Raw genomic sequence first — 21,608 nt, 5'->3', positions numbered from 1 at the left:
GGCTGCAGCGTGAGCCAGCATATCCGTCATGCGCAGAAAGGATCGTGTGGTGGAGCGAAAGGCATGCAGGCCTACAGACACTTAAGAATTAAGGCAGGGATGGAGTTGCCTGTCTGTTTCCGTCTACAGCAGCTTGAAGCCTTTTCGAGGGCCACATGCACACAGATTGCATGCAGCAAAAAACATTTTTAAAAAAAAAAAAACAAAAAACCAACCACCTCCTTTTGGAATACCATGGCTAGCCTGCTTCTTCCTCTTTTTCCTTTCGTCCCTTTCTGGTTTAAAGTAAATAAAGTCACGTTCTGTTTGGGACCTAACAGGCAGCCAGTTGTAGCTAGAGATTCTCTCGATTCTGGGCAAGGCTAAAGAGAACGTTGTGCTCTTCAGATGAAAGGTGTAAAAAGGTCCAAACATGACAGCATCCCAACAGCAAAATGTAACAATGGCTCTAGGGTGGGGAGGCAGGGGGCAAGGAGTGCAGCAGCTAAGAGATTCAAATCACTGAACTGCTCCCCAGCAAAATGGAGAGGAGGAGGAGGAGGAGGAGGGTAGAAGCGAGCTGGAAGGCACCTGGGATTTGTCTGATAGGAGACACGTCCTACAAGAAAAGGGAACAAAATGTTTCCTAGGTATGGTCTTCTCAACCCTTAACTGACAGTGACCACGACTGGATCCACCTTACTCAGACCACGAGTTCACACACTTTGTTTTTCCTCTTTCAATCTTCTGAAATATGTCCCTTCTCCCTGCCACCAATGTGGCTTTGGTCCGTCTGAAAAATGGAGGATCTTTCCACGTTGTCAAGCTGCCGTTCCTGGTTCATTTTCTGGAAGAAGGCCTTGCCAAATTCGTATGTGCTGATCATGATGGCGCAGGCGGGGGCCACCTTGATCACCCGAGGCAGGAAACCTGTGGGCCATTTCGGCAGAGGGAAGGAGAGAAGAATAAAACAAACCTGTCAGACAGGCTGAGAAGAAGGAAAGGGAGCAGGACTGCCTACGTTCAATAATTTACCCATCTCCATGTTGCACGGTTTGCTGCCTGCTCTAATAAGGCCAGGAAAGAGCATGCAAGTGCTTGGCTAGCTTCTGAATTTGGCACGCATACCACTGTCTTGACCACAGGCGACTCACACACAACACATCGCTGTGTGTTCAAAGTAGGGGGAATCTTTTAAAGTGCAGTGGAGCTACAGGGAAATGAGGCTGAGATGGAACAGAATGCCCAACTTTCTAGGGAGTTTTTAGTTGAGAGATTTCAACCATAGTCTTATAGCTACAAATCTCATTCTCTACTTATTATTAGGAGCTGCTGGTGAAGGGCGAGTAATAATAATACTACTACTATTCCAGAGAGGTGCTGTCACACAGCACAGAGAATAGCAAGCAGTAAACAGCAATGTAAGTCACCTGCAAAGAGTCCTCGGGTGCCAGATTCCGCTCGAATCTTCTGCATAAGCAGCCAGGTGGAGGAGGATCTGGGAGTAGCAACTGAGCAGGGAGAGAAAGTATATGACATTATGTAGTTCACATTTTTATTCCTTGCTTCTCTTTTCACTTGCAGCAGCCATAAAATAAAAAGTTAGCCAGGCTTAATGATAGCAGCCCCAGGTAGCTTCCTGCGCCTCACCTTGGAGTGTTTCCATGTCTCCCAGCTGAATTTGTCGCTGGGTCTTCACCACGTCAAAGGGCAGCGTGAGGATAGCAGCCACCTGGGGAATAGGAAGGGCCATCTATTAGCCATCACTACTAGCAAGATTCTTCCCTTGGCTTGAGGCAAAGCGCTCTCTTTTGTCTACTGGGGTGGGGAAGTTAGGGTCTCCTTTACCACTCTAGTTGCCTAAATGTTTGCAAAGAAAAGAGGTGGGAAATAGAGGGGAGGGAAAGAGCTGTTGTGCTGAAACAGGGAGGAGCTCTGAAGAAAAGCACCCCATCTTGGAGCAGGTAGGAATGGAATTGGCAGTGCCTCCAACACCCAAAGGGGACAAAGTTTTCTGAATCTGCATAAATACACGGCCCCCTTGGAGTGAATGGGAGAAGATAAAATCCATTTTAGGTACCCTCCTTCACTGATGAAAAATCTACTGTTCAGAATGCACACAGAGAAGGAAAAATGGTTTGCAATAAGTAATGGTAAAGGTCCTATGTGTGCATCAGGAATAGAATTATAGAATTGTAGAGCTGGAAGGGACCCCATGGATCATCTAGTCCAGCCCTCCGCAATGCAGGAATATGTACCCATCAAACCTATGACTTTGGCGTTATCAGCACCATGCTCCAACCAACGGAGCTAACCAGCAAGTTCACACCCATGGTTTTCCTCCTGGCTCCACCCACCACTGGAATGCAGCCTTCAGAACATTATTCATGACCAGACTGAGGAATGTTCCCTACTCCAGAGGCGCATCATTAAAATCTGTCACATTAGCTACATTTTACAAATGCTGCAAATACACCGTTTGCTCCCATCACTGAGCTAAGAAAGCATATTCTTAACAATAAGCAGCATGCTAACATTTACTTCTGCTGACCAACACGGAAGAAATAAAGAAAGAAGGCCACCATCTTTACAGCCTTCCTGGCTGCAGAAAGGGGTCTGGTTAAGAGGCTCCCGGAGCCACAGTTAAAGAGAAGATTGCTCAGCGGGCTGCTCGGCCTCGCATCTCTCTCAAGGCCACTGGAAAGAACTGTCAAGCGCCGGCACTCACCGTGCCAGAAATGGCACCAGCTGCAAAGCTGACCATGAAGGTGGCCTCGGTAAGACAGAATCGGGTGCACAACCAGTCCTTCACCAGTTCATAGTTATACCAGTACAGAGCTGTGGGGGGGAAAGAGGAAGAGACAGATCGTCAAAGGAGGGAGGGAAACTGCAGGCCGCAGAAAGCTGAATGGGCTTCCTTTTTGGTAGTGGAAGGAAGGTGTGCTTGCTTGTTAGAGCTGCAGCTCTCCCCCGCTCTGTCCAGAATCCCTGTGTGTGACCCTTTGCCCAGATCTAACGGTAATATTTATTTGTTCAGTTTATTTATTCATATGCCAACCTTCATAATAGCAGGGCAGTTCCACAAAACAGGGGTGTTAAAACTCTTATCAGGGTTCTGGATTCACTCAGACATGCCAAAGGCAAAAGAGACCCACACACCATCTAGTGTGTCTATCTCCAAGTGGGAATGGACCACATTTCTCCACCCCCTGCAATAGCAGGATATCCTGGGCAATGGACAGGTGTTTGTACAATCCCTTTTTAAAAAACCACATTGGTAGAGATTCTGCAACTTTCATGGGTAATATAAAGTAACGATGCACTGCTGTCTTTAAGAGATTGTACTCAGTAATAAGTTGAAGATGAACCCTTTTGAGGGGTGAGAACAGTCTCATTTTTGGGGTATCTTGAAAGCAGCTGCCTTGCATAACCTTTGCTCAGAAAACAAAACATGCCTAGCTCCTCCCAGATGTCTGTATGCAACGTCTTCCAAACCCTCTCATTACTGCTCTCTGCTCCCTTCCCTGTGTCACTTCCATACCTGAGAAGGGAACATCCCGCAGAACTGTGGGCCCCCAGCCCCTCCAGAGAGAGAACCATCCATCCTGGGCCACAGCAGACTGGATGCAGACACGCAGTTCCCGGTAGCTCAGCTGTCGGGATTGCATCTTTGTTCGGATGAGTTCCAAGGGGCTGATCACTGTCACTGCACCCACTAGGGAAGAGAGATCAGAGCGGCACATGAAATCAAGCCCCAGTTTAATCAAGGCAGTTCCCAGCTCCTCCACTGCAAAGACCAAATGGAAGACACGTGCATGCAGAAAAGCTGACTGGCAGTCATCGATTACAATGCCATTGGCATGTAAACTGAGGAAGCCTTTAGGTGCCTGGGCGTTGGAAAATGTGGGAATTGTAGTAGGTTTCACTGAAATGCCATCTAGCTCAGTTTCCCCCTGGTCAGTAAGATCTGACAAGGTAGCAATGAGTAGGGTAGAATCTGATTTTTCAACCCTGTTCCTAGTCATTCAGATCTAGGATCCAAAAGCTAGCTTATATCTGAACACAGAGTCTGCAATTCTGGCTGTCAAAAATAGATTTTGGAGGGGGTGGGGAGAGAAAGAGGAGTTGACGGAGATCTGCCCTGAATAATTGTTCATTTGTGGTGCTGGTGGTGAACAAAAAGGCAATGAATGGCTCAGGGAGGTTTCTAAGGAAGACATAACTGTGGCATCTATCCTCGTTTTACATCCTACACACCCACTCCTGTAATCTGCCGTCATAGTGCCATCTCTCAATGTGGTCTATTTTTTGAGAAGGGGTGGTGGTGGAAGGAGAATGCCCACCTGCACTTCAGTACCCCTCTCCCAGTATCCTGCAGGAACTGTCAGTCTCTCTCTCTCCATCTCGCTCCCTCCCTCCCATGCTCCTACTTCTGAAGCTCGTTCAGCAAAATCTCTTTCATACAAGCTAACAGTAATGGTTTCCCTCCTGATATATTTCCACCCATCCAGTGGTAAGGCAGCCCTTTTTCCTCTCTTGACTCAAAACAAGACATATGTCCACCCTTCCAGACCTGTGTACTTTAGATGCACAGCAGCTAGGATCTTTATATATTTTGGGACAGCCAATGTTGTGCACTCCAGATCTTATTGGACTACAATTCCTAACAGCCTCGGCCAGAATGGCCAATGGTCATGATGGGAGTAATAGTCCAAAACATATGGAAGGCACCACGTCCACTTCCTGTCTTGAGCATTTATATGGCACATGTAATCCAAACCTCTAAAATGCTTCCAAACATCGATATTCTTCAGAAGACCCCTTTTCTAAACATAAAGTCTTCAAAAAATGGAGATTGGCATCTACAAACACTAGGGAAATAATAAGTACAGGTGTCCCCTACCTCTTATGTGTAGGTTATGTTCTGGGGCCCCACACACGTAAGTGAAAATCGTGTAAGTGGGGAGCACTCACTAAACACCATTTAAACATCGTCTCTATCCAATCCAGACCAAAAATTATGCAGCCAAAGATATCCACAATTAGAACTGAGGCTCTGGGCATGGCTGGAGGCTGGGAGGAGAAGAAGACGCTGCCACACTACCTCACGCCATCTGCTGTTAGGCAGGGAGGCCGATCAGCTTAAACAAAGCCTGGCTGTGCTTCCAGTCTCTTTGGGGCTTCCTCTGCCCTCACTGATGTCGTCTTCTGGCTTTGGAGACGGTTTCTTTGCAAGCAACGAGGACTCTCCAACTCTCTCTCACAATTTCCAGGTTCGAATTGAATTATTTGTTTGTTTCCTAGCAGCGTGCCTATACGGGGAGGGACGACGCCTGCATTCTGAAAAGCTAGTGGTTTACAATATGTGCATTTAATTAAAAGCAGAAAGGCAGGCTGCTCCTGCAAATATACAGAACAGGATAAGTGATACTCACATCTGGCAACAGCTCCAGCCACTAGTGGGATGTACCGTGCTTGGCTATCCAACTTGGCACGCAATAAATCGCGTAGTTGATCGTAGCTAGTGAAGTAGATCACAGTGGCAGGGACAGCCATCACCCTGTTAAAAAGTTGTGGGTATTAAGCGCCATGGTCCCATAAAGTACAGTGTGCATGCCCGTGTAGAACCCAACTACAGTACTTCCAATGCCAATGTGCTGCAAATCTGACATTGCCCATAAACCCATCAAGAATTCTGATAAGAATTCACAATTCAGTGAGCAGTGCTGAGAGAAAGCAGCAAAGAAACAAGAGACTGGAGATCTCCCTTCTCACTTTTTTACCTTGGCAGGAAGCTTCTACACCTTTCACTGGGTTACTTTATATGCTGTAAAACTGTGTTTGTTGCTTCTAAATCATGTAATTGCCCAAAGATGGCTTTCTTGGGAGTACATGCCCATGCCGCATGTTCAAGCAGACATGTGCAGACACACACTAGCAGACCAGACAACCAAGTGTGACCACCAGGCTTCCTTCTTGAAGCTATTCCCTAATTCAATGTTTTTGGGGATGTGGAACGCTCCAAAGGCAGTACAGGATCTGCTAGGGCAGCAAACTGATGGGAATCATGTGTTGCAATAAAAATGATAACCCTTTTAAAGGAAGGGTTAGTAAACTTTGCTGTTGTTTCCAAGCACTGGGCAGACTGTGGACACTTGGGAAGTGCTGCACAGGGGACTTGGACAGGTGGGGCAGGACAACCCATGTGTCAATCATCTGACATCTTGTGAGTGACAAGTGGGCCGTCCCACCCAGCTGTCACAGTCAGCCTATGGGGGTGGGGACAGATGAAGATCTGGCCTGCCAGGCTGAAAAGGTTCCTCACCCACTGTTTTAAAACGACAGTAAGTGTGTTACTTCCCGAGATTGTGCACCTTGGGATTTAAATTTAATTGCATGTAACTTATGTCCACACTCACAAGGTGGGTGGAAGGCCGCTCCATAAGGATCGGATGCCCTCATAGCGTATTATCTTCACAAAAGCGTCCTGGAAGAAACGAGAGGCAAGGGCGGACAGTGAAGGAGAGAGCAGTTGGTTGGAATAAAACCCTGAAGCTGAGCCACACTGCTGAACTAGAAGTCATACAAAAAACCCTGTAACGAGCTCCCAAGAGGCCTGGTTCTTACAAGGAAAAAACCCAGCTTTGGCAGGGAAGCAGCTGCCGGGGCGGGTGAGGGGGCAGCAGAAAGGGGTGCTTAGCCCTTTCCCAACCCACCCCTTCATTGCTCCAAACTGCCTTGCATAGAAAAAGCTTCTCCTTCCTCATCTCCCACAGGGTCGCATGGGCACCTGCACATGCATATACTCCTGGAACTGCACAGGATTTGGTTTTACCTCAGAACAAAGAACAAACCTTGGCTACAGATCACAGAATCACAGTTGGAAGGGGCCCTGTGGACCATCTTGTCCGACCCCCTGCAATGCAGGAATATGTGGCTGTCCCATATGGGGATAGAACCTGTAACCTTGGTGTTATCAGCACCGTGCTCTAACTAACTGAGCTATCCTGGCTGATGGGAGGGAGCAGCACACCTATGCCCCTCCAGTTCCCTACTTCACATCACCTTAGGAGGGTGTAGACAGTCACGCCTCAGGTCAACCCCAGCCATACCCTTACGAGTCCCTAAAGCAGTTCATCTAGAGGCCTTTTATATATATTTAACAGGGGTGGGGGATAGCAAGCTAATCTATGTCTTTCCCACATTTTCAGCCACCCACCTCCACCCAGGTTATATAGCCAACTCAAACTATAAGGCCTTCCAGTGGGAGATGGTCCAGCCCTTCATCACGCAGAACCTTACCAAAGTGCCCGTGAAGCGAGTAGGCGTCTTATACCAGGCTGTGCAGCTGTTTCCATTCTGACACACATATAGGTGGTCCATGAGGCCATTGCAGTAAAGGAAGCATTTCCCTGCGGAGGACAGGGGGACAAGAAGGAACAGTGCTCAGAGGAGGGCGGGGGCTGTTGTATCACCAGAAATCAGGTGTTCTTAACTGCTCCCTCATTTCCAATTTGTCACCTGCTCCTGAACACATGTGCCTGTCAATCTCAGGCTCATGCTGAATCCTGCAGCAGTAATGGTCATTTTTTAATTTAAAAAAATAGTTACAATTATTAGAGTTTCATATTGTATTTCCAATGTTGTTGTTTTTGCTTTATGAACTGTCACACGGGGTGGCTATATAAATAGCAAACGTTTCATTTTTAAATGCAGTTTAGCGTTTCTGGATGCATTTGCATTCAGAACATAAAATAATAAATAAATAATAGTAAAGAGCAGTTTTCTTCATGTTTGGATCCTGCTGAAAATTCCTCCCGGCTTTGGGAATTTCTGTAGCAAAACCAAAGTTATCCATGTCTCAGACGTTTCCCTAGTGTGAAAATCTAGCAGGATGTGATAAAAGACAACTAGACCTTGTTTGTCCCAAGATCTAATTATCAGAGGGAGTTTTCTGGTTCCAGTCTCAGCTTTTGGTCATGAAAGACAGGTCAGTGGTTTTTTAAAAAGGTATTGGTATCAATAATCACGGAATCCCTGTAGTAATGAATGTGCAAGTTAATTGGGTGCTGTATAAAACATCTATTGTCCATCTAAGGCATTGAAAAGTTAGATGTTTTCAGACTTAAGTCATAGCAGATGCAATAGACCCAAGAGCAGGTTGCAGAAGAAGATAAATAGGCTGTTTTCATGAAGACAGAACTGTGTCCTCATAAATCTGAAATATTCTGGACATGCTACATTGGGTTGTCTACCCATGAAGCCATCACCTGCTCCCCAGAAGGCAACATCAGGGCCACCAGCCCCAACACACAGCTACTCCCTTCAACCAGACATAAATTAAAGGGGTTAAAGCAAAGAGACACAAAAGTTATGGGACACGGGGAGGAAAAGAAGGAGATGCACACTGAGGAGACAAAATGCTCGCAACAGTTAAAAATAGAAGGTGGGAACAGCTTTCTACCCACCAATGCAACATGCAGTGCCAGATATAGTCTGTGCTACCCAATGTTCAATTCAGCATGCAACGATGCTCAGTTTTTGCTAAAAATAAACAGGCATTCTAGCTTGCATGGCTGCAAAGAAAAATGGAAAGGACTTTTCACATCGTTTGTTAGCAACAACAAAAAAAGCACAAGAAAAGAGGTTCAAAACTGAAGATTTTGTGGAAGCAGAATGAATTGCGTAAAATTAAAACATATCTAAAGACACTATTATTATTTCTGATAAGAGAATTCGTAGCTGGGCAGAGGGGAACAATGTGCAGAATACACAAGGGCCCAATTACATGCATCTCAACTCCAGAGAGAGCTCAGAGGAGAGGGGAAGCTGCAGCCTTTCCACATGGAAGAGGTACTAAACAGGAGAATGCTACTCTTTGATATAATGAGATGGTATCATTTTATGAGCCAGAGAGGGCATTTCTGGCTGTGGCAGTCCCAAACCCAAGTAATGGTGGACCACTGGCAGTAAAAGGAGCATGTCAACATTTAATGACTGGCTGAGCTTGAAAGATGGTACTTTAGGGAGGTGGTTAGGGTAAAGCCCTTACCCCTGATGTGCTGACTTTCTATCTGTGAGGAGAAAGCACTAACTTTCTATTTGTGAGGGAACGTTCAAATATGCAGGTCTTCCCCTGCAATCTGAAGGGCCACAATGCACACTATATGTGCTGAGCTCACAAAAGTCACAACGTTGCTTTGAACTCAAGAAGCTGCAGACTTGCACCAGCATCTACGATGAGGTATTCATACAAATATCACACACTATAATGATATGAAGCAGGCCCAAGGCAGAAATACTTAGATCAGCAGCACCAAAAGGGACAAATTAGGCTATGCTCACCCATCCAATGCCTCTGAACAAGGATGGACAAATTGGTGAAACATGGGGAAGATGAAGTAACTTACTTAGTAGGACATAACAAGACAGGGAAATAAAATTGTGAGCACCTCAAGTCATTCACCCTGCATCCCGTCTCTGCAATACCTTATTATTCTGAGGTCCTGGTTTCAACCAAGACAGTGATGGCATGTTATGAAGGGCTACCACAACTAATTTTACTTTTCTTGGCAGAGGAGATCTGCGGACATTAACGCATCAAGAGAGGAAGGGCCAGGTGAGGTGCGCATGGGGATATTTGAAAAGAAGCCGACACGGGCATCCCAGCACAATTTGAGCCCTCACACGTTCTTCTGAATGCTCTGTGCCAGGAATACAGCGAAGATAGATGAACACCAGTGTCTTTGGTGAAGGAGGGATAGGATCATTCTCCCCCGAGAGCTGGAAGGCAGGGGAAGGAAGAACAAGCTCCTAGCACTCTCCTTTGGGAGGAGCACTGCTAGATCAGGCCAAAGGCCCATCTAGCCCCACGTGGCTCTCACAGTAGCTAACCAGATGCTCATGGAAATAGTAAAAGGGTCAGAGCTGCATCCAAAGAGAATGGCAGCTTATATGGGAAAGCATCTGATATACTCACATTTGGGCTGCTGAATGCTCCAGGGCATACACTGTACTGAAAACACTGAAAAAGACATAACATGGAAATACTTAGAGAGAGGTGAGGGAGGAAGAACAGCTGAAGGGACATGAGGACCCTTAGTTGAGGCAGCCGATAAGAAGTAGCTGTCTGGGGACTCTGGCTGCAAAAAGATTGTGCAATACAGTCTGCAATACAGATTGTAATTTCCCCCATGCACCTGGCTATTTTTTTTTAACCCATAATTTTCTAGACCCAAATGGCTTGGGGCAACGATGGGAAATCCTGTGGCCTTTCAGATGTTGTTGGACTACAACTCCCATCATCCTTGATTGCTGGCGATGCTGGTGGAGGCTGATGAGAGTCAGAGTCCAAGAATATTTAGAAAGCCGCAGGTTTTCTGTTAACCTGAGGAGGGCTTCCAACAGATATGGGGCACTGCTCCAAGGTAAGACATCGAGGATGGAAAGAGATGGATGGCTTAATGTTCATTGGGAGGGTTAAACAATTTTGTCCAAGTCCCACTAACATACGGGCACAAGCCAGTTATGGGCTAAGCAAAATGACTCAAGAGGCCGTGGTTATCAAACCACTCAGCATGACACACTACAAAGCATGCTACAGTCCAGTCCAGAGCCACTCACAATTAAGCCCTAGCAGTGCACTTCCTTTAAGGGTGAATTTTCATCATACGGGAAAAACAGCAGAGTCCTCCAGGAACATAGGTGGGGAAAGTTGCAGGTTTGAATGCTGCCCCCAATCAAAAACTCCCTCATTCTGGAAAACCAGCTCAGCGGGGAAAAGGCTATTTGTGTACAAGGGATTCTTCTGGGTTGAGGGACAGCATTTAAACATGGAAGCCCCCACTCTCCGGTTGCATTCTGAAGTAGTTCCAGAAAGCTCTGCACCAAGGGCTTTTCTTGAACTTTAAGGTTGGCTCCAAGCCCACAGAGCTTTTATGTATGTCAAAGCAGTTTTGAAACTTAAGGCAGCTGTCCAAGGCCAATGGCATCCAAGAGATGGAAGGTTCCTCCCTAATGGCTTCCAGTCCAAAAAGGAAGAATTGCTTACCTTTAGAAAAAGGTGTCCTCTGAGCCTGCAATCTGATCTTCACCACATCCAAGGGTGTGACTGAAAGCACAACACAAAAGAGACTGATTGTATCAAGAGTTTTTTAATGCTTAATGTTTTTAGAATGTTTTAAGATTTGATCCTGACTTGTTTTTAGGAGGTACTGGTAATTTAATTATTGTTTGATTTTATACCAATGTTATATATTATTTTTGATGTTAGCTGCCCTGAGCCAAGTCTCGGCCGGAGAGGGCAGGATACAAATAAAAGATTATTATTATTATTATTATTATTATTATTATGCAGAGTGGTTGGGGAATTTAATTTTTTTAAATAATAATAATAATAATAATACAGCACATTTTACAGAACAGACATATGCTAGAGGATCAGAGAGAAACGGGTTTGGATAGGTGCAGAGCAGCCACTGGGAAAATCACTAAAGATGCTTTCTGAATATAACACAATGTGAGGTTAAAATTTCCTTCCTTTTGCTCCCCACTCACCTTATGAATGGGTGCATCTACTTTTGTGAGTGAAGGAAGGGGAAAGAAAGATATCAAACACTATGCTACCCCTACACCTGCAAAGTATTTTTAGAAGATGTGGCAATGCACCTGGGTGAACCTGGCGAACTGGTATGTTGCTGTACTCTTGGATTATGTTTACCTGAAGGAAGGAATGGCAATGTACTGCTTGAACTTCAAAGGAACACACTCTCAAGGGAACCGCCCTGGAGCCTGGCAAAAGAGTACAGGTGCGGCAGCTGTGCTGGAAATACAGTAGTACCTCGGGTTAAGAACTTAATTCGTTCTGGAGGTCCGTTCTTAAATGTTCTTAACCTGCGGTACCACTTTAGCTAATGGGGCCTCCCACTGCCGCTGTGCAATTTCTGTTCTCATCCTGAAGCAAAGTTCTTAACCCAAGATACTATTTCTGGGTTAGTGGAGTCTGTAACCTGAAGCGTCTGTAACCCGAGGTACCACTGTATTTCCCCCTCCCTGAGAGGAGATTCTTCCACCTCCAGGTAAAGATTTTTGGATGCAAGAGTGATGTGTGCCTTCACTTTTTATTCAGATGAAAGTGTGTTTCAACTACCAGAAGTTTGAGAAAAGCTCCAGGTAAAGATTTTTGGATGCAAGAGTGATGTGTGCCTTCATTTTTTATTCAGATGAAAGTGTGTTTCAACTACCAGAAGTTTGAGAAAAGCTGGACTAAGGACTGGTTCACAGGGGCACCATCTGACTTGATAATGAACATGTACCTTGCCTCTAATGGGAAGTATTGTGGCAGAGGCAAAGTGAAACTACATAACAATCACCAGCTATTGGCGCAGTACTTGAGTGATGAACATCACATGTGAACAGGGCCCAAATTGCTCAATCTAAGATACTATGACTGGGCACATGAGAAGCAGTGCTCTCCTTGGTGCATCCCAATCAAACAATTAATGGCAAAAGGCTACTTTATACCATCCCAACTACACGGCCATGGTGTTGGTTGACAGTAAACAGGCCCAGTTTGCACAAGTGGCGAACCAGTTATGCAGCTACTTCTCCACAGGTCCAGTTCCTTATTTTTCAATGCACATCCACATTTTCACAATGCAAGAGCATAGACAAGGTGGCCAGCAGCAATGGGGCAGCAAAACATGAGGCATACACAGGAAGGAAAATGAGCCAGGCTAGTTGAAGCCGCATACCGAAGTGCAAACCACACCTTCTAGTCACCGCACATTTTTGGTATGCATCCATGTCACTCGAACTGGCCCAGGAAAAAATGCAGAATAAATGCAGGGTACCTACCAAAAAGAGAGGTGAAGAGGGCCCCAGTTCCAGATGCCAGCATCTGCTGCATGGGGGTGATGCCCCCCTGCATTTTCCCAGATGAATTTTCAGTCATTGTGCTGCTCACCTGTAAAACAACAATAGGGCCTGTCATAAGTCAGCTGCAACATGATTGCAGGAGCAGTGCTTTCTAAGGTAGCCATTTTAATGCTGCCGGTCTGCTCTATCTATCTACCATACTTTTCCATGTATAAGACTAGGTTTTTTTCTTTAAAAATTATGCTAAAAAGTGGGGGGTCTTCTTATACACGGAAAAGTACAGTATCTATCTAATAAAATATATACATATGATTCTTAAAACCTCAAAGCAGTTTACCAAAAAACAAAAACCAGTTAAATTATCAGCAAAAACTGTTTGTTGTTGTTTAGTCGTTTAGTCGTGTCCGACTCACAAGCTTCTTCCATTCTTGACTCAAACAGCGTCTGAGTATGTATATTATTATCATAATCATTATTATTATTTTTACGGAAGTCCAGGAAAGCCTCTTAGAACATGGATAATGGTGCTCAAACCTTTTCCCTTCACCAAATTACTACAGTGCTTCACTATGCAAGAAATCACAACGATTTACAGGGAGGAAATGCAACCCCCCCCAAAAAAAAAATAATGTTAATGGAAAGGCAGCTCAATAAGCTGTTTCTTCTAGCCTGAAAAATGTTTAAGCATCCTACCTTCAAAAGAGTATCTGATTCAAAAGGAATCTGAATTTGAAACCACAAAGGGCATAATGACAAAAAATTACAGCTGTTATATATATATTTACAGGCAGCTTACAAGTTGAAGTGCTCAACTACAGCAGTACAATGAATTAGTGCCCATTGTTCAGTCTGCGGTCATTATTTTATGAAGGCTTACGGCACAATCTTATATAGGATTATTCAGCCCTTGAGTTGCATGGGGTTTAGTTACAAACATGAAATTGGCTTCAAGCTTTCAGATGCCACAGGCAACTGCCTATATTATGCATGGGTCACAAGTGGGCTCTAATGTACTGGCACATTTCTTGTGCCCAATCTCCTTGATTGCTGTCCAGACTTGCAAGAAACCCCACCCAACATGAGCTTTCACATCTAGTCCTAGTTGACAGCTATTATCTGCACAGCTACAGAAAGGGGTGAGGCTTCTCGACTGCACATGCTGCTTATACAATCAGCTTTTCAGAAGGGGGCAGGATGATGCTAGCTGGCAGCTGATAAGCAAGAGCCTCCGAGCTACTTGCAAAAGGGGTGGGATAAAACTCTTAACACCACCATCACCCTGCTTCATTTTGAACAGAGCCGTTCAGTGTGCAGGCTTGAGGGGGGAAAGTAGTGCGGTATTCGATTATTTACAAAACTCAGAGTTTTGATTCTGGATACAGCAACTGGATTACAGAAGCAGAGTTGTCCATCAAATAACAATGGGAATAATATACTTGATTTTCTATTGTTTTTTAATATAAATTTTTAAAATGCTGGTACTATAGCAGGTGGCGCTGTGGGTTAAAGCCTCAGCGCCTAGGACTTGCCGATCGAAAGGTCGGCGGTTCGAATCCCTGCGGTGGGGTGCGCTCCCGCTGCTCGGTCCCAGCGCCTGCCAACCTAGCAGTTCGAAAGCACCTCCGGGTGCAAGTAGATAAATAGGGACCGCTTACCAGCGGGAAGGTAAACGGCGTTTCCGTGTGCGGCTCTGGCTCGCCAGATGCAGCTTTGTCACGCTGGCCACGTGACCCGGAAGTGTCTCCGGACAGCGCTGGCCCTTGGCCTCTTAAGTGAGATGGGCGCACAACCCCAGAGTCTGTCAAGACTGGCCCATACGGGCAGGGGTACCTTTACCTTTTACTATAGCACAGGCACGGCCCATACCCATCCATATGGTTGTTAAAACCTCTACAAGCCAAGAAGCAGGTCAACACAGTGCAGGGAATAGTGTATGGTTTTGGAAAAGGAGATCCTCAAACTCGGTTACTAAACTGCATTTAGGCCTGTCTCCTATTCGTTTCTGATGAAAAAGATTTTGAAACATCATCACTTCTATAGCACTTCTACATAGGGGGAACGTGCATTAGAATTCTTATCTCAGATTATCTTCAGAATGACTCAGCAAATTGGACAGGACAAAAAGTATGTAGTATGCAGAAATTTTGTGGTCGTCATGCCCTACTGTCCCTCTCACAATCTGAAGCTTACCAACAACATCTCTGTGCTATTGCAAACTGTTGGAATCATTCTGCATGCCTCCATTCTTCTGTCTGCCTCCATTCTTCTGTCTCTAGCCCACTACTTTAGCAGGGGTTCTTCCTCCCGTGTCTACACATGCACACAAACACGGTATGAGGAAGTGGAACAGACAGCACTGTCACTGTTTCTTCTCTCTCTCCTAGGGCAAACAGAATGGCAGCCACAAGAGTTCCTCTCTGTGTTCTTATCTCCGAGAGTGCAGAAAACAAAGACCTTCAATCACAAAGCCGATTAACCCCATGCACATTGCAATTTAATGCTGTCTTTCAGCACTGCTGAGGATGAAGGTGGCTACAATTGGATGGATTACCCAGGTGCAACTGCTACTTGCCTAGGTGAGCAGCCAAGTGGCAAAGCTGCTGCAGCTCAACCCTCTGTGTGACGCCAGCCCCCAATAATTTAGTGAAAAGAAATCCCTTAAGCTCTTTATTGAGCTGGGATGTACATCACAGAAAACCCTCCATTTCATACCTTACCATGCTATAACACAGACTCAAGGCATTTTGCATGCAAGCACAGCAGCCCAGAATTAACTGAAAGAAGCTTCAAAGGCACATTCTGCCCTGGTAGGGTCAGCTGAACAGGGGGGAAATGTAGGCCACACCCAGTCCAGGGATGTCAGTATGAATCCCAAATGCCCACAGAAGCAAAAGGAATTTGCACAAATACTGAACACTTTGTGGGGAGCTAGTGCAGCATAGGATTTGTGTGAGTTGGTGGACAAAATGGAGAGCTGGGCATCTTGCAGTTTTAAAGAACAGCATCGTACTCTGGTCTGCACAACTTCAGGGTGCAGGTGTGGAAATAACTGAGTGCCTCTCTCTCTGCATAAACAAAGGTTCTAGCCTCCTTGATATCCAGTGTTCCTACATGAAGATAATTCCATATGGAGGAACATTCAGTCAAGTAATTCCACCTCCTGCAGCAGTGGTACAACACATACTGAAGTTTACTACTCCTTTGATAAGGCAGAGGGGGGATCACCGAATCACCTAATCCCCATCTCTAACTGTACAGCCAGTGTGGTGTAGTGGTTAGAGGATGGGACTAGGACTGGGAGACCACAGTTCTGCTGGAGTAACTGCACATAAGAAGAGGTTACTATACATCGGGAGCGTAAATCACCCCATGGATCACATAATCATGGAACTACAGAGTTGGAAGGGACTCAGAGGACCATCTAGTCCAACCCCATGCATTGCAGGTACATGCAGCAGCCCCATATGGGATCGAACCTGCAACCTTGGCATTAATTATCAGCATCATGCTCTAATCGCTATGGTAATGGCCCAGTGCCCCAACAATATCTGTGATTAATGCATATCAGCTCAGTGGTGTCTGTCTGTAAGTGGGTAAGCCAGTCAGTTGTCCAGTATTATGTCCTGAATTGCTGGACTTATTTAGAGCAACAGAGATACTTTGTACTTGCATGGATCCATATGTATTTGTATCTGCAAAAGCCTACAAGCTGTGTATATCTACGTCTATAACTGTTTTATGGAGCCTTATTTTCTGCAACAGTAAAGCATCTGAACCTTTCTCTGCTTCTGTGTGGGGACTGGTACTGGAAGCAACTTCCACTGTGTGGGTATCTCACCTGAGATTCCCAGCAAAATCCCCGCTTGGCCATGAAGCTCACAGGGTGACATTGGACCAGTCACAGTCTCTCAGCTTAACTTACCTCCCAGGATTGTGAAACAAAACAGGGGGGAAGAGAACCATATACTATGTCACCTTGAGCTCCTTGGAGGAAAAGGTAGGCTATAACTGCAATCAATCAACTCAGAGATGGGACAGGCTATATTTTTAAAAATCGTAACACATGCTCACCCATTTTTTTCCTTGAAAACCAACTAGATATGGAAACACATGCAACACACTTCTGAAATGAGCCGGGAGCCAGTTGCACTTTGCGGCTGGCAACAGGCCTTTTGCGACTGGATGGAGATGTCTGGGTGCCACCTTTGACACCTAACATCTCCACCTGCCTGGCTGCAGTCAGCTGGTCTGCTGGGTACCATGGCAGCAAAAGATGTGTGTCTTTTGCTGCCACGCTACCCTGCAGAATACCTGATTTGCCGGCAATTTAAAAAAAAAATCTGCTGCTACACTGCTGGGCAAATCAGATGGTCTGTTGGATAGTGTGGCAGGAAACAAAATGGCACCTAAACATGTCGCTTTGGCGTTCACAACCCAAGTCCCAGGAGCCACTTGGCACCTAGTTTTCCTATGCCAGTTTCTAACACTGGTCCAGGCTCCTACCTGACCCTCTAACTCTTCCCAGCCACACCCCCTTTCAAGGCTGTTGCTTCCTTGAGTGTTTGCTGGGCTGGAATGTGTCTGTGACCTCTGACAATGCTTTTTGATTGTCTGGATGGAGGATAGAAAGGGGTATGTACATGGGTAGAGAAACTAACCTACCATATCAAGGTAGGTTAGTAGGTTGAGAGTCATTACTCTGGCCACTTTTGCCTCTGGCTCCACCTACCACTAGGACAATGTTTCTCAAACTTGTGTCCTCAGCTGTCGTTGGACTACAATATGCATCACCCCTGACCACAGGTCCTGCTAACTAGGGAGATGGGAGTTGTAGTCCAACAACAGCTGGGGCACAAGTTTGAGAAACACTGCACTAGAATATAGCCCCCGCAAAGACTGCCCAGAAAGGAATGTTGTGCTTAGGCTGAAAAAAGTTCCCTAAGAAGCGAAAGACCTCACTTCTCTATCGTCACTGGGTAGTAGTCTACAATTCCCTGGATTCTCTGGGGGAATCTTTAATAACAGTTTGTAGATAATCTCCAAGTCAAAAATTAGTTTAACATGCCTAGGATCTGGTGTTTAAATCCCCTAGCTGTTTTCCACTGGTTGTTCAGACTGAGGAAGTTGGAAAGGTGCTGGTACAGTGGTACCTCTAGTTACGAACTTAATTCGTTCCGGAGGTCCGTTCTTAACCTGAAACTGTTCTTAACTAGAGGCATGCTTTCGCTAATGGTGCCTCTTGCTGCTGCTGTGCCGCCGGCACACGATTTCCATTCTCATCCTGGGGCAAAGTTCTCAAATCAAGGTAACTCTTCCAGGTTAGCGGAGTTTGTTACTTGAAGCATTTGTAACCTGAGGTGTTTGTAACTCGAGGTACCACTGTATATTTAAAAGAAGCCTTCTCTCTCCATCTCATATTTGAGTCACAGATTATATTCAGATTCTTATTTATTATGTCAGCAAAATTATTTGTCCTGCCAGAAGATCATGCTCCGAAAGAGCAATAATCAGTACCAGATGGCAAGCTTAGAGGTTTTTAAAAGCACAAATTCACTATGGAGATCTGAAAAAGCAATTAGATTTTGCAATTCATGAAGGCTTTCTAGACATTGTACCCCAGCTTGTCCTACCTATAAATAAATAACTTTTCCCACACAGCTTCCAAAGGCTTCTAGACACTTCTGCAATCTTTAATAACAGCAATAAAAACAGTAATTAATTGAATTGCAAAGTTCATCTTTCTACACGATAAAAGACAAAGTTGTGCTACCAAGCATATTAAACATTTACTCCACAGTCAAGGGTCAAGGAACAATTATGCAGTGACTTTGACTGACCCTCCCCATCCCCCGCCTTCCCATACTGGCTCAGATCCCAGCAAAAGCATGCTTCTCTAGTTCGGACCTCCAAATGTCTCAACTGTACTATAACTTAAAGCTCATTGACTATTTGGAGGCCACACAAAGACTGATCTCAACTATAAAGCCTCTCCTAAACCATAGGCCACTTAAAAATTTCAGAAGCATGCACCCAGCCAGATATATCTGCTTTTCTCCCTCCAATTCTAGTTGCCACATACCTTAATATTTCCTTCTTCCTCTCTCTCTCTCTCTCTCTCACAGTGCCTCATTTCTCAGTATCTAGAGCAGGTGTGAGAACTGTAATCTATTGGTGGATGACAGGTCAGTTTTTGATAACCTATAGCCTGCAGTTTGCTGGGATTTTTGCAAGGGATGTTGGGCTACGTAGATCTAGATCTGATCTAATAACCTGCTTATGTTTTTAAGGAAAAGTGCATCCTTAGCATCACATTAGATAGATTACTTACTGCCTTAACTGTTAAAAGATCTGGAGAATGCACTTAACACATCGTTGGAGTACAGAGAGGCTAGGAAGATGAAAAGGTAGACCACACAAAACTACAGTCTGTCTACCACTTATCTAGCTGCACATGAACACCTTCATTCCAGAAGCAGATTAACAGTTCTCAAGCCATGGATTCAAAGAACATTTGGGGGGGTTTGCATTTCCCAGCACACATGTCTAGACCAGGCATAGGCAAACTCGGCCCTCCAGATGTTTTTTCAGACTACAACTCCCATCATACCTGACCACTGGTCCTGTTAGCTAGGGATGATGGGAGTTGTAGTCCCAAAACATCTGGAGGGCCGAGTCTGCCTATACCTGGTCTAGACACACTGCTTGCCTAAGAAATTATGTATCAGTACTGTAAAAATGAGACTTTGTTATTTGATAGCACTAAAAAAAGCACCACCCAACCACAACCCCATTTTTACCAGCTACCAAAAGAAATCTAACAGCTCATTCCCCACCCCCACCATATGTCATTAAATAAAAGAAGTCTGAGTGGTTATTCTAGTTTTTAGGATACAAACTACAATGCCTACTATGCCACCATCCTTGCCTCACTACTCCAGGCATAAACCTCTTCACCAATCCTCACTTTTCAAGACACATTCCTTCCCACCCATCTTTTTACCAAAGGGGTTTCCATCTTTCACTGCACAATTTGCCTTACCAAAGAGGTTTAAACAGGTTGACAAACTCCAAGCTGAGTCCCCACTCACAGGTCTCCATGTTGTTTGGGGCTCAGTATGGAGCAGCTGCAGCTGACTGCACTACCTCTGTGATCACCACAGATCGAGCTTCTTCTTCTAGCTGCCACACACCTCAAGCAGGCATAGGAAGTAGAACAGATATTGTTCCTCCCTCTTATGGGACCTAGCCTGAGTTATATCACAGTGAAGATGGCAATCTGGACTCAGGCTGCAAGCTTCCAATTCTGCACTCCTTCTACACACTGGATAGAGAAGAATTGCATGCTTTGAAGAACAAAATTTGCACAGCACCTCTCTTTCCCATTTTGTGTCAAGGCTTGGGTCCTGTCAAGCATGCTACTCCTTCATGAAAAGCCTGGAAATGAGAAATAGTAAACCTCGGCAAATTGATGGCTTACTTGGACTTCATAATTCCACTGTTTGAAGGGATGACTACCAGGTTTTATTTACAGGTTCTGATTAATCCTGTTTTACTTTTCATTACATTTGTCGTATGGAGGGGAACAAAATTTATGCTGTGATGACTTATAACTTTTCTTTTATTTCATATTGTGATGACATACAGTATAAAGCAATACATTTCAATGGATGGAAAAGGCATGGGGAGGGAAGGCAAAATGCCCCTCTTACACTTTTTAAAAGCAAATTATGCAGAATATACAAGAATTGTTCAATGACATCAATACTGCACTTAAATATTACAATGATATAAATACTAGAACAATCTCAAATGTTGCAACACACATTCCATGTACCAACAAGTAAATAGAAGTCTATCCAAATATTATCACTACTTAACATACATTCACTATATATATTCCTGGAATCATGTTTAAACCATTGGCATTGTTTAATTTCTTTTTAAAGTCGTCACCCATCTACAGTAAATTTACTTTAAAAAACACATGAATCAAGTGTTCTTCTTCTCTTTTAATTGATCTGATAAATTCGTGCTGGTCATGTCCAACAAGGGCTCCTGATTCATAAGGGCTCGATCAAACCTCCATGTTCAGGCGCAGTATACCTGGAGTACTAGGAGCATGAGAAAGAGGGAGAGTCCGTCACCTTCCCGCCTTGCCTGCGGTTTTTTAAGGAGACATCTGGACGGCCGCTGCTACAAGCTGGATCCTGGACTCGATGAGCCCTTCGCCTGATTCAGGTGGGCTCCTTCTTCTTCTTCTTCATCGTCCTCCTCCGCTGCTCAACCCTCACCGCCACCCACTCTCACCGGGGCATGAAGGCAGCCCCCCACCCACAACACAGACCGACACGAACGACCTCCCCCCCCCCGCCGCCATCTCTCGCATCCTCTTTCCCCTCCCCACAGGCCCGCCTCGGGACCCCACTCACCTACTCATCCCAGCCACGTGCTGCTCGTCTCCCAGCTCCGTCCAGGAACGATGGGCGCCCTCGGGAAGACCCAGCGCGAACCCAAAACAACGGCGCCTTTCAGGAAGCCCATTTGCCGCCTTCTCGGGCCTTTTTTATTTTTTAAAAAAAAGAAAGAAACGGATCGCGGCGGCTTTTGAAACCGAGGCACCAGAAGGAAACCCTCTCAGGACCGAGGACTCAGAGGACGGAACGTCGTCCCGTCCCTCCAGCCGCCCCGGAAGTGGCTACAGCAGTACTTCCTGTACAATACGATGGCGGGGTGGGGGGTGGGGAGGGAGATCT

At 45.3% G+C, this 21,608-nt stretch overlaps 1 protein-coding gene across 2 annotated transcripts; it reads right to left on the bottom strand.

Moving 5' to 3' along the window:
• Window positions 1-204: 204 nt before the first annotated feature.
• On the bottom strand, window positions 205-21,576 carry SLC25A39 (solute carrier family 25 member 39). 2 transcript variants are annotated; one of them, XM_079948848.1, is made up of 12 exons: window positions 21,285-21,575; window positions 12,835-12,943; window positions 11,030-11,089; window positions 9,959-10,003; window positions 7,282-7,391; window positions 6,399-6,466; window positions 5,415-5,539; window positions 3,521-3,694; window positions 2,708-2,817; window positions 1,630-1,711; window positions 1,410-1,490; window positions 205-909 (listed from the first exon to the last, which is right to left on the bottom strand). In XM_079948848.1, the coding sequence occupies exons 2-12, from the start codon at window positions 12,929-12,931 to the stop codon at window positions 719-721; spliced, it is 1,143 nt and encodes a 380-aa protein (XP_079804974.1). In that variant the 5' UTR covers window positions 12,932-12,943; window positions 21,285-21,575; the 3' UTR covers window positions 205-718. The 2 variants fall into 2 exon arrangements, with proteins under 2 accessions (XP_079804974.1, XP_079804975.1); XM_079948849.1 differs by lacking the exon at window positions 9,959-10,003 and having other exon boundaries at window positions 21,285-21,576.
• Window positions 21,577-21,608: the final 32 nt, after the last annotated feature.

The sequence above is a fragment of the Podarcis cretensis genome (genome assembly GCF_951804945.1).
Source record: "Podarcis cretensis genome assembly, chromosome: 13".
NCBI lineage: Eukaryota > Metazoa > Chordata > Lepidosauria > Squamata > Lacertidae > Podarcis > Podarcis cretensis.
Note: the sequence above shows the minus strand (reverse complement) of the source record. Positions and strands in the feature narration are given on the sequence as shown.

What these genes read in the sequence shown, in the direction of transcription:
- SLC25A39 (XM_079948848.1), bottom strand. Translation starts at nt 12,931, where the DNA reads ATGACTGAAAATTCATCTGGGAAAATGCAGGGGGGCATCACCCCCATG. An exon ending in GAGCATTCAGCAGCCCAAAT is followed by an intron (nt 7,392 to 9,958) that starts GTGAGTATATCA and finishes TGTCCTCCGCAG; the next exon opens with GGAAATGCTTCCTTTACTGC. An exon ending in AGACATGGAAACACTCCAAG is followed by an intron (nt 1,491 to 1,629) that starts GTGAGGCGCAGG and finishes CTCCCTGCTCAG; the next exon opens with TTGCTACTCCCAGATCCTCC.